We start from the raw sequence: 12449 nt of genomic DNA, 5'->3' as shown, positions 1-12449 counted from the left end.
ACTTTTTAAAAATGGCCAAGTCAAAATGATCTACCAACAATAAAATTTGAAAAAACAAAGCACACTGTACGTAAAGAAAATGTTAATTATCATTTGTATTTTTTTTTTAAGAGGTCAAGGCTAAGGTGACCATACGTCCTGTTTTCGGACCGACCGTCCCATTGTCCCAATCCACCGCTTCGGGACTCCGAAATGTCCTGTTTTCAGGGACAGTGTCCTGAAGCAGTGCATGGGGACACCGGGACGGGTGATCGCTTTCCCTCCCTGCTGCGCCAATTCAAAGCCTTGTCCGCTGCTGCTGCTTCTTGCCTTCTTTCCGACGCCAATTTTGACATCGCAGAGGACGTTCCAGGCCATCCAATCGCTGCATGGTTGAGCCGGAATGTCCTCTCTGACATCAAGATTGACGTCGGGGAAGGGAGGAGAAGGAAGGCAGCTTTTGTTCCTGCCGCTTCGGGGAAGCAGAGAAAAAGTAGACGACCATCACGGCACAAAACAGAGTCCCGGGGCAGCTGCTCTTCTTGCTCCCGCTTGCCTGCTAATACAGCCGAGAAGGGGAAAAGCTGAAGAGTAGGGGAGGAGGAGGCCAGGCAAGAGATCGCTTCTCCCTCGCAGCCAAAACTGTCCTTTTCAGAGTGGCCCTGACACGGCAGCTACCCCGAAGTTTCCCCTCTGCTGCAACTTCCCGTTTCTGACAGGACACATCGCAGCAGAGGGAAAGCTTCAGGGCAGCTGCCATGCCAGGACACCAATTTAGGAGTTTAGCAAAGAAGTTTGGATCGCTGCCTCCCCCCCCCACCCCCCGGATCTGTTGCTGTTTGCTCCACCTCTAACGCTGGCCCTAGGCACCTGCCTCCTGGGCCTACCCTTTAATCCGCTCTTATCTACAACCTGCGAGGACCAACTTCTGCCCAGAATTCCTTCCATATTCAGCTTCAACCTAAGTCAGAATTTTTTTTTTTTTTGGGGGGGGGGGGAATCTTGGATCCATTGTTTGCTTGAATATAATCTGTTTGTAGACGTGGAACGACTGAAGAAAATAATTTGTTGTTTTTGTGGCAACAATAGGGGAGTCTACTAGATGACAAAGTAATTTTGAGGTGTCGGGGCAGGGGGATGCAGACTTGATGGCTTAAAAAAATAAGTCCCCCTTCTTGTCAATGCTGAGTCAATCATTCATGCATAAGGTGACTATACGTCCCGTTTTCAATGGGACAGTCCCATTTTTGGACCGACCATCCCATTGTCCCGACCTCATAAGGACATAGGAAGGAGGCACTGAGGGCACTAAGGACATAGGAAAGAGACACTAAGGATACAGGACGGAGGCACTGGGGGCACAAAGCACATAGGAAGGAGGCACTAGGGCAGGGGTAGGGAACTCCGGTCCTTGAGAGCCGTATTCCAGTCGGGTTTTCAGGATTTCCCCAATGAATATGCATTGAAAGCAGTGCATGCAAATAGATCTCATGCATATTCATTGGGGAAATCCTGAAAACCCGACTAGAATACGGCTCTCGAGGACCGGAGTTCCCTACCCCTGCACTAGGGGCACTAAGGACATAGGAAGGAGGCACACTGGGGGCACTAAGGACATGGGAATGAGGCCATTATGAATTAATAAGATATTATGTGTACATGAAAAATGAATGGAAGAAATTGGGAGCGGGGTTAGGGTGGAAATATGGGTGGAGCTAGGGCAGGATTGGGGGTGTGACTGACAATTAGTAGATGTCCCCTTTTGATAAAAAAAATAAATGGTCAGGTTAGTCAAGGCAGATGACTTTAAAATATACAATGTCACGTCAGGGTAGTAGATGCATAGAACAATTTCCCAGTAGAGGTGATGGAAACAAGAGACTTTGTCTGAATTCAAAAAAGTGTGGGATAGGCACATGGGATCTCAGAGAGGAAGAGATAATGGTTACAGTGGATGGGCAGACTAGATGAGGCCATTTGGCCTTTATCTTTCATCATATTTCCATATAGAGGCCCAGCGCTGCTGCCTTCAGTTGTAGGAAGGCTTATGGCCCCTTCTAGCATGGGTGCCCATGCAAGTGCCTTGTTGCAATCCCACTAATGCCAGCACTGCTAATTGGACAAAATACTTTAGAATATTAAATCATGCTATATAGCTACGGTATATAATGCTGCATGTATAATTATAAATGGGGTAGTTGAAAACACCCACTGCAAGTAAAATAATATATTGATGATTCTTTGTGTTTATTTGGCTATCAAGATCTATTGCTTTGCTTTAACTGTTGGTGGTCTTTATTGCCCCTCAGAAGAGGCCTTGGTTAACTGCTCACTGGCCCTAAAAGCAACCCCTACTATCCCCACAATTAATGCTGTTTCCTAAAAGACTTCCATTTTTCTGATCTAAATGCATTTTAAAATAATGGATACCCATCTTAATTAAGTTAAAACCCGGATCCTAACTCCCACTATCTGCATTACTCACATGACGAAGAGCCAGCTCTGATCCAAACGCCTTTTTGCTTCCTTTTGGTTGTGACCTCCTTTCTTTACACAGAAAGTAATTGCGGTTTCATGGTGCTAGCTGGAAGTTTAGGTGAAGGGGAATTATGGCGATTTGTTTGTTCCCGGGGCATATTCTGTTGAAGGGAGTAATTTCTTTTCTTGTTATATAGTGTGAAGAATTCGGAGATTTATGGAGTCCCAGTTTTTCCTAGTCTGTTTTCGGGCCGTTCTAATGTTTGTAATAGTGTCTTTTTTTTAGGTAGAGTTGTTGTTTGATTACTGGCATTTACATTTATTATGAAAAGAAACTTTTATTCAAAACCAACCACAATCGCCTTAGCCCATAACAAACTTATGCTCCAGGGCTCTAAAGTGTGCGGGTGCCGGCTTCCCTTCTCTCCCCCCCACCCCCCACATAACTTCCGGTTTCGGAGGGAAGAGAAGGGAAGCCGGCACGCACACTTTAGAGCCCCGGAGCATAAGTTCGCTAGGGGCTAAGGCGTGAAATTTCCAAGCTGGCTTTTTATTTTTTTTTTTATGTTGAGCAGCAGCGGCAGCAGCAGAATTTAGCTGGGCAGTCATCTAAATTACCCGGGCGGACCGCCCAGCTGAAAGGCCCTAGGGAGAACACTGGTTCTGTAATGGCAGCAATGGTACCCGGGGAGTTTTTGGCTTTCTTGGATCTCACGGAAGCGCACTTCAACATCCTGATATTTTCGAATCATCGGAGGTTCCTGAGGTTTAATGTTCTCGGGAGGCATTTCCAGTTCACGGTGCTACCTTTTGGTTTGGCATCAGCACCTAGATCATTCACCAAAATCATGGTGGTGGTGGTGGCTGCCAATCTGCGATCACTAGGTGTGCTCGTACATCCGTACCTCAATGACTGGCTAATCAGAGCTCCCTCAAAGGTGCAGGGCTGCTTGGCGGTTTGCCAAGTGGTATCTTTGCTGGAAAGTCTCAGATAGGTGATCAATCTGAAGAAGAGTCGCCTCGAGCCAACACAGGACTTGGAGTACCTGGGAGTCCGGTTCCACACGGGAATGAACCGGATGTTTCTTACAGAATCCAGAGAGCTCAAACTCAGGAGTGTGATTTGGAACATGTTAGCTTGAGCGAGTGGCCTTAAAGGCCATGGGTTATTCCTCTACGGTTATCGCCATGCTTCTTCAGAGCAAACGAAAATCAAGTGTATCGGCCTACACGAAAGCCTGAAGATGCTTTCTGGCTTGGTGTTTTGGGGTTCAGGTGGACCCTTTGGTATCATTGGTGGTTCATGTTCTGGACTTCCTGCAGGCTGGCCTCAGGAAGGGTATGGCGGTCTCTTTTCTCCATGTACTGATTGCGGGACTTTCCTATTTAGGTCCCTCTTCGTTCAGGCATCTCACCTGGACATTGTATGGTTCTTGAGGGGGGCAGGGAGGCTGCGGCCTCCCTTGCAACTGCCTTGCCCGACGTGGAACCTGAATTTGGTCCTATGCTCCCTGACTCGTCCTCCCTATGAACCCCTGGATAGAATCTCTCTGAAAGATCTTACCGTTAAGACTGTTTTTCTGGTGGCAGTCACTTTGGCGCGGAGAGTGTCGGAGCTTCAGGCTCTGTTGTGCAGAGATCCTTTTCTTCGCATCATGGAGTCTGCGGTGATTTTGAGGACTGTGCCTTCCTTTCTTCCGAAAGTGATTTTCTCTTTCCACGTCAACCAGAAAGTTGAGTTGCCAGCCTTTGTTCCTTCAGGTTCCAAGTCTAAGGACCGTGTTTTGCAGTCTCTGGATGTGCGGCATCTCCTTATGAGATACCTGGAGGCCACTAATGATTTCCGCCTGTCAGACCTCTTTGGCCTTGCTTCCAAGGCTAACATCTCGCTTTGGATAGGTGCAGCCATTTCTGTGGCCTATGTGGCGGAGGAGAAGAAGCCTTCCCTTGAGGTGAAGGCTCACTCTACCAGAGGAATGGCTTCCTTGTGGGCTGAATATTGTGCGGTCTTATATGTGGAGATTTGTAGAGCAGCCACTTGGGCTTTGCTTCATATCTTTAACAGGTTTTACCAGCTTGATGTGGCAGGTAGGGGTGATGTGTCCTTTCTGGTGGCAAGCTCATCGGGCCCCTCCCCTGAGAATTGGGACTGCTTTGATATGTTACGTGAGTTCAGACTCCAGAGGGATTGTACAAGAATGAAAGATTAGGTTACTTACCTTTGCTAATCTTCCTTCTTGTAAATCTCCTCTGAAGGCTGAATTCCCACCCATCTGTTTTGTATGATTTGCAGGTCACCTCTTCAGTAACTGGTAAGCTGGTTTACTGTCTTTGACCAGCTTCACTAAGATTTACATGCATGACGTTATGTAAGGTTTCAGGGTTGGAGGGATTCCTGGGTGGTGCCCCATCTGATCTTCAGATAACTTTACTATGTTCTGTAGTTTATAAATTTATAGTTTGATTACAGTTGGCCTTTTAGCCGTGATTCCTTGTGTGATGTACTCCTGAGCAGAATTGACTGGTAGCGGAAGTTCCCGCACCCTCTCTTTCTCTTCTGTTTCCTATTTGTGCTAGATCTACCTGACTTCACTCCTAACTGAGCATGACAGGAAGCTTCCAGGCAGATAGCCTAAAGGGGAGGGAACAAATTTTATTAGCCCTGCAGCCGAGGCTACAAAGGATACAAGATCCCACGAGTTCAGCCTCCAGAGGAGATTTACAAGAAGGAAGATTAGCAGAGGGAATAAATCTAATCTTTCAGTGCACACCTTTTCTACAGTGTGGAAATCTAGGAAATAAAATGTCTTATAAAAAAGAAAAGGTAACTAAAAGGAGCAAAAATGAAACAAGTAAGGGCTAGTTACTTTGAAAGCATAAAGTGATCATGCTGTCCCCTGATAGAATGCACTCCTGGTTATAAGGACCAAATCTGGTGCAATTTGTCTTATAGGTCTTCTTTTAATTGATCCATAGAATACAATAAATTACATTAATAAGAGAGCTGTTCAGTTGCACAAAAGAGTAGAACTCCAAGGTGGTAGGAGAAGTTGCTGAATAGCTATTTATAAATGGAGAATGCTGGGAAGAAAGTGGTTTGCAGTAAATGAAATTTCAAGTTTATTTTTAGCTTGCTATACCACATCAGTAAAAGGACGCAGGTTGGATACCATCAAGAATGACACGGGAATGAACATCAAGCAATTGACAGAAGCCTTGGAAAACAGGGAAGCATGGCAAGGACTGGCCTACAGAGTATCCAAGGGTCAGACACGACTGAATGGATATCAGGCAGAGCATCTAAGCAGTGTACAATATATCCTTAATAGATAGTGAAGAAGTAGAGACAGAAGAAGTAGAGCAGTGTCTCTCAAACTTTCTCGAGCCGGGGCACATTAAAGGTAGTGGCCACGGCTTCAGGCACCCTGAAGTGCATGGACGTCGCCATGATGACATCACGTGTATGCGTGACATAATCACATCGACATTCGCGCATGTGCAGAGGCCCTCCGGATGGGCCCTGAGACGCCAGTAGGGGGTGCCAGCAGGAAAGAGGGCCGGAGAGAAGGAGAGGCACTGGCGCCAACTGATTGCCTACAGCAGTGTTTCTCAACTACTTCAAGCTAAGTACCCCCTAAGTCTAACAAATATCAACTGAGTACCCCAACCACAGACCTCCCTAGGCCCACCCAAGCTCTGCCCCAGATCCCATCCCCTTTACTAATTATAATACAATTTTTTCCATTCATTTTTCATATACACACAATATACACAGCAGATATAAATTCTCAAAACTGACACATTTCAATCACTATATTGAAAACAAAATCATTTTACCTACCAGCGATCCTCTGCAGGCTGCTGTAATTAGCTTTAAAGGTGAAACCGGGAGGCCAGGGGGGAAGCCGGAGGACGCTAGAGAGAAGGGGGAAACATGAAGGCCTTCGGCAAATCGGGCAGCACTGGCGCTGTACCACATAGGAAAGTAAGTTGTCAGGCACCTCTCTTCCTCCTCAGTGTGCCACGGCACACTTGGAATCTCAGGAGGTACACTAGTGTGCCCCGGCGCACAGTTTAAGATACACTGAAGTAGAGAGTAGAAGGGGAGTGGAACTACATTTATTTGCTAGGACAGAGGACAGAAAAGGTATGCTCTGTGGGTCACAGCATTATGACCTGCTTATATCAATGCAGAGAGCAGGAAAATATTGATAGATTTATATTTGATGATCCCAATCTGGGAAACAAATGGTGGGAAAATAGATGTCAAATAGAAATAAACCATAAGGCCATTACTTTCCAAACCCCCAAAGAATTACATCTCCTAAAGTACTTTCCTTTTTGATCTTTTATTATCTTTAAATCTCTTAGCTGTTGCATTTGAAGAGCTCAGTGTAAGTTATAAATAACTGGGTGAATATTCTTTGCCTTTTTAAAAAAAAAATATCATCAGAAATAGACTTGTGTGTATCTGTTTCAGTGTGTTTTTTATATGATAAGCATGTTGACATTGTAGAATTTTTTTCAGCTACCATAGCAAGAGGTGAAAGTTTATGGATAGGGCTGGGAGAGGAGAAGAGGAGGATAGAATATAGCGGGGGTTTACAGGTTCCATCTTGGAGGGCCACAGAACGGTCATGAATATACATGAGAATTCTGCCTGTGTATTACTTCCTCTGTATGCAAATCCATCTGATGCATATTCATTAGAAATATCCTGTATTTAGCTCTCCAAGGACTGAGTTTATGTACTTGTATAGGAGAGCCAAGAAAAAAACAATACTAATGAGCAAATATTCAAATGCAGTATTCAGAAAAGAAGAGAATAGTATGGGATTATATAAACCAGTGACAGGAGTGGAGGAATAGTCTAATGGTTTAGTGCAGTGAGCTGAGAAACAGGGGAGCTGAGTTTGATTCCCACTGTGGCTGGGCAAGAGTCTTAACCCTCTATTGTCCCAGGCACAAAAGTGTGTGTGTTAGGTGCCATCGACTCAAATTAGAGTCTCAGTGACTTGATGAGTTAAAGATCCAAAAAGGAGTTGCTCAAATGCAAGTCTGAGTTCCTCCAGTGTCATTCCCTTAGTAGTTGTCATTGTGTCCAGCCACCTAGTAGCAGGTCACTCTCTCCGCTTAGTTCTTTCAATCTTCCGAAACATGATGTCCTTCTTTAGTGATCTCAGGAGCCCTAAGTCAATAAAAGCACATTCATCATACAAATAAATATGCATGAACAACTATTTTTCCCTCCACCCAATGACTAATCAATAAAAACACAAAAACATAGATTCTTTCAATAACCTTTCCCTATTTAAAATAGTAATGTCATCCCACCCTGGATGCATATACTCAAAGGGCTAAAATTAGGATAGAAATAGAAATAGCCTCCCCCCTCCCACCCTTTCCTGGATGTGTATGAAAATAAACAAAAATTAAATTATAAACAAAGGACAACTATAGTGAAGTAATAAAAGATGTCAACAGGCCCCAAACCAGTTTAAATAAATTACTATGCCCCAACATGTCAGCATTCATTTTTTCGTACCTATAGCTGGAGCATAGATTTGCCTACCAAAAAGGAAATTTGAGGCGTTCATAATTTTTCCAGTTATGAGTTACCATCTGCATAGCTATCCCAGTATTAATTAGGAAAAGTTGGCATTTATAACGGTCCATGGGGGGCTTAATATGTAATAATGTTCCACATATGACTACCTTATATATCAATGGAATTGATGATTCCAGTATGTTATTAATCTTTCCCCATATTGACTTCCAAAAGTTGAGTATCAAAGGTATTTTAAAGTCTAAAAATTATAAGTGTTTGCAGTTGAAGCAGGCCATTCAGAAGGAGTTCCCTGATTGGCGGAATCTAAAAAATCATTATAACTTGCAGGTCCTATGCTTCCAGACAGATTTGCTAGGACATCAGGCTGCCCGGTAATATAAATTAATATCTGAATTCTTGAATAAAAAATCAAAATCTAGTCTTAGAGACATTTGGAGCATTGAGATAAAGCAGTATATTTCAGCGTCTTGATGGCCGCGAATTTGGACTTGGAGGATGAGATGTACAGCGTCAGCATCTATGAAATAAACATGGTTTTTCTTGTTACATAGATCTTTTTGGACCCCGGCTAGGTTACAAATGTTGGACAGTTCTAAATCTAATAGATGCTGACACTGTCATCTAGACATTGGGACACTGGATCATCTGTTGTTCTATTGTCCTAAGAACAGCTTTAAAAATGTAACTCGTTTTTAACCTGGGGACTGCCTGTATACTGAAGGAGGAACATATGCTTCATTGCTGGAAACTCAGTGAAGTGTAAGATTTCCTGTAAAAGAACAAATGATAGAAACGTGGAAGCATTCAGCTCAAGTGCTAGACCAGTTGTCTCAAACTCGCAGCCCAGGGGCCACATGCGGCCTGCCAGTTACTATTTTGAGGCCCTCAATATGTTTATCATAATCACAAAGGTAAAATAAAACAGTTGATCATATGTCTCTTTAGCTATAAATTACAATATTATTATAAAGACTTAGCCAAAAGGAAAGATTTTTAAACTATAAAGAGTTTTACCTCATGCAAAGTTGTCATTTCTTTAATAAGACATTAACTATTTTTTGTGCGGCCCTCCAAGTACCTACAAATCCAAAATGTGGCCCTACAAAGGATTTGAGTTTGAGACCACTGTGCTAGACAGTCTTCCAAGTGTCTTACTGCTGTAAGATATTCTGTTTTTGCTTTAATGTGTTATAGAGTGGAAAACCTCCTCTGAAGGATCTGTTTGTAGACCTGAGAGATGGAAGGAAACTGCTAGATCTTCTGGAGGGACTCGTAGGACGCTCTCTGGTAAGAATGTGGCTAATATTGCTATTGTGGGGCTCATTTTACTAAACAGGGGTATAAAGTGTCTTTAGTGTGCCCTTGCACAGATTTTTCTCACAGCTGTAAAAATGGTCTTTTTCCATTTTTTTTATTAATGGCCATGCCCTAATGTTGGTATTAGCACGCAGCCATTGAAAAATATTACTGCATGTGCACTTAGGGGGAAATTCAAGAAACAGCGCCTAAATTAAGGTAGGCACCCTACCGGCACCTAAGTTACTTAACAAACACCATTCTAAACAGCAAAAAACCGGCAGCATTAAAGTGCCTACCGGCGTCTAAATAATACATGTTGGAATCGTGCCTAGGCAGGTGCTTTATGCTGGGTGTGGCTAGTGCCGGAAGTGGCGTTAGGCAGCCTACAGTGTCTATATAGGCGCGATTCACAACAAAGATAGGCACTGGAAATATGGTTCATAGTCTAAAGCGCGCCGACAACTGAGCACGGACAACTGAGCGCAGGACTTCATCGCACTGAAGAAAACCCGTATTTTAAAGGGCTCTGACGGGGGGTGGGGGGGAACCCCCCCACTTTACTTAATAGAGATCGCGCTGATGTTGTGGGGGGGTTTGGGGGGTTGTAACCCCCCCTCATTATACTGGAAACTTAACTTTTTCCCTGTTTTCTAGGGAAAAATTTAAGTTTTCAGTATAATGGGGGGTTACGCCCCCCCCAACATGGCAGCCTGAGGCAGCGCGATCCCTATTAAGTAGAATGGGGGGGTTACACCCCCACGCCCCCCCCAACATGGCAGCCTGAGGCAGCGCGATCCCTATTAAGTAGAATGGGGGGGTTACACCCCCACGCCCCCCCCAACATGGCAGCCTGAGGCAGCGCGATCCCTATTAAGTAGAATGGGGGGGTTACACCCCCACGCCCCCCCCCAACATGGCAGCCTGAGGCAGCGCGATCCCTATTAAGTAGAATGGGGGTTACACCCCCACGCCCCCCCCAACATGGCAGCCTGAGGCAGCGCGATCCCTATTAAGTAGAATGGGGGGGTTACACCCCCACGCCCCCCCAACATGGCAGCCTGAGGCAGCGCGATCCCTATTAAGTAGAATGGGGGGGTTACACCCCCACGCCCCCCCCAACATGGCAGCCTGAGGCAGCGCGATCCCTATTAAGTAGAATGGGGGGGGTTCCCCCCCAACCCCCATCGGAGCCCTTTAAAATACGGGTTTTCTTCGGTGCGATTAAGCCCTGCGCTCAGTTGTCCGCGCTCAGTTGTTGGCGCGCCTTTGTTCTCGCGCGCTTTTGACTCGTCACCGGAAATATAGGCCCAGAAAATCCTGGCCTACTTTTTCGGTGCCTATCTTTTGCAGAGGCTTGATTCTCTATAGGGCGCCGTTGTGTGATTGACACGCGATCGGCGGCTGCTTTTTAGGTTATATTGCTGATATTGGCGCCCTATAGAGAATCCGGGCCTTAATGCTACCCATTTTGTTAGTGGTAAAGGCTCACACACTGTTCCTCAACTAACCAGTTAGCATGCGGTAGTGTAGCTGTGCTAACTGATTAGTGATGGAGGGTCAAATCTCTACCTCCACAGACAGATCACCCTAAAAAAATTAAAATGACTTTTTAGCACACAAGTGGCACTGCAGGACTCTTAAGCGCATTCCACGACATGCTAATTTAAGGTGCATTAGGCGTGTTTTTTATAATTTTTTACTGATTTTATAAAAATAACTTTTACAAAGTGCAACAGTTACCATGAGAATTTCAATTAAACAGCACTTACAAACTTATGCTGAAAATCATATCCAAAAATTACCCTCCCCTTAAACCCAACCTTCCCCCCCTAGATGTGTATGAAGAGTAATAAACTCAATAGGAATTAGTATATGTTCACCCTTTGTTATATCTTAATTTAAAGGTCTTTAATAAATGAACCTAGTGGACTCCAAATCTGTTTAAATTTCAGTGCCTTACACAACTTAGTAAAAGGGCCACATAAAGTGCAAAGTGCTGGGGATTTTTGTTTCCCCCCCTTTTCTTGCTGGTTTCTTCTGTAAGCTTGGGCAATAAATTTTTGTACCTGATTTTATGATCACTTTTTTAGTATTTTAGATATTATATAACACCCTAAATAACAATAAATTAGCACAATGACTTCCTTTGCTGAAACGTTTACACTTAAGGAGGGGTGTAGGGTGTTGTGGTAGTGGAGGAGTAATATAATAAAAAAAATGCCTATGTGAAATATTTAAAAAGACTGTTTTATTCCAGTTAAAGAACAAAGTCTATCAAATGTGACTGTGTACCCCAAATATCAAATCTTGAATACTTAAAAAGCAAAATAAGGGTGCACAAAAATCATAGCTTACTACTTCTATCAAATGCACAACATGGATGAAATTTAAATTAGAGGCAAATGATGACAAATATTTTATGAAATCTGAGGGCAAATATATTTTCTGCCAGTAAAAGACATATGACAGCTTCAGTAGTTGGAGAGCAAGACCAGTGCCGGGCAGACTTCTAAAGTCTGTGCCTGAAAATGTCAAGGACAAATCAAGAACATGCATGCAACAACAGATTACGAATAATTGGAAAAATTGGGACCGGCTGAATTATAGCTTTTGGTGGAACTCTGTGTCACATATTCAAAATGGAAAGGATAATTGCCATGCAGCATGGAAATTTTAAGAAATTTCAGGTTATTTGGGAGCCATTAACAAGATACTGTAAAGATTGAAATTACTGCATAGAATAAATATTAATTTTTTCCCTTTTGTTCATACACGTCCAGGGTGGGAATATTTTATGATTTCTTTTGCTTATGAATAACTGTTGGGTATTAGGGAGGGGGGATATTTGATACGAGTTAGAATTTGATGATATATTAAGTGATGTTAAAGTATAAATGATTGTATGATATGTTACACTTATTGTGAGTTTTAAAAATGAATAAAGATTAACAAAATAAAAGAACATGTATGCATATATAATATTGGGTAGACTGGATGCACCATACAGGGCTTTATTTGCCATTATCTACTATGTTACTTTGTTAATGATCTTTGTGGACTCTGGTTGTTTTTTTATTTTTCAAGACTTTTGCTAGGCCAGCTTAGGCCTTATGAAACAGCTGTA

At 43.5% G+C, this 12449-nt stretch overlaps 1 protein-coding gene across 3 annotated transcripts in view; it reads left to right on the top strand.

Moving 5' to 3' along the window:
* Positions 1-12449, top strand: part of UTRN (utrophin) — a 1286828-nt gene that overhangs the window by 232740 nt on the left and 1041639 nt on the right. For all 3 annotated transcript variants that reach the window (XM_033935605.1, XM_033935603.1, XM_033935604.1), the window contains one exon: positions 9221-9313. In XM_033935605.1, the coding sequence (XP_033791496.1) occupies positions 9221-9313 (93 nt within the window). The remainder of the gene's footprint in view (positions 1-9220; positions 9314-12449) is intronic.

This window comes from Geotrypetes seraphini, chromosome 3 (genome assembly GCF_902459505.1).
Source record: "Geotrypetes seraphini chromosome 3, aGeoSer1.1, whole genome shotgun sequence".
Taxonomy (NCBI): Eukaryota; Metazoa; Chordata; class Amphibia; order Gymnophiona; family Dermophiidae; genus Geotrypetes; species Geotrypetes seraphini.
The sequence above is the reverse complement of the archived record's forward strand: the minus strand, read 5'-3'. Positions and strand labels throughout refer to the sequence as shown.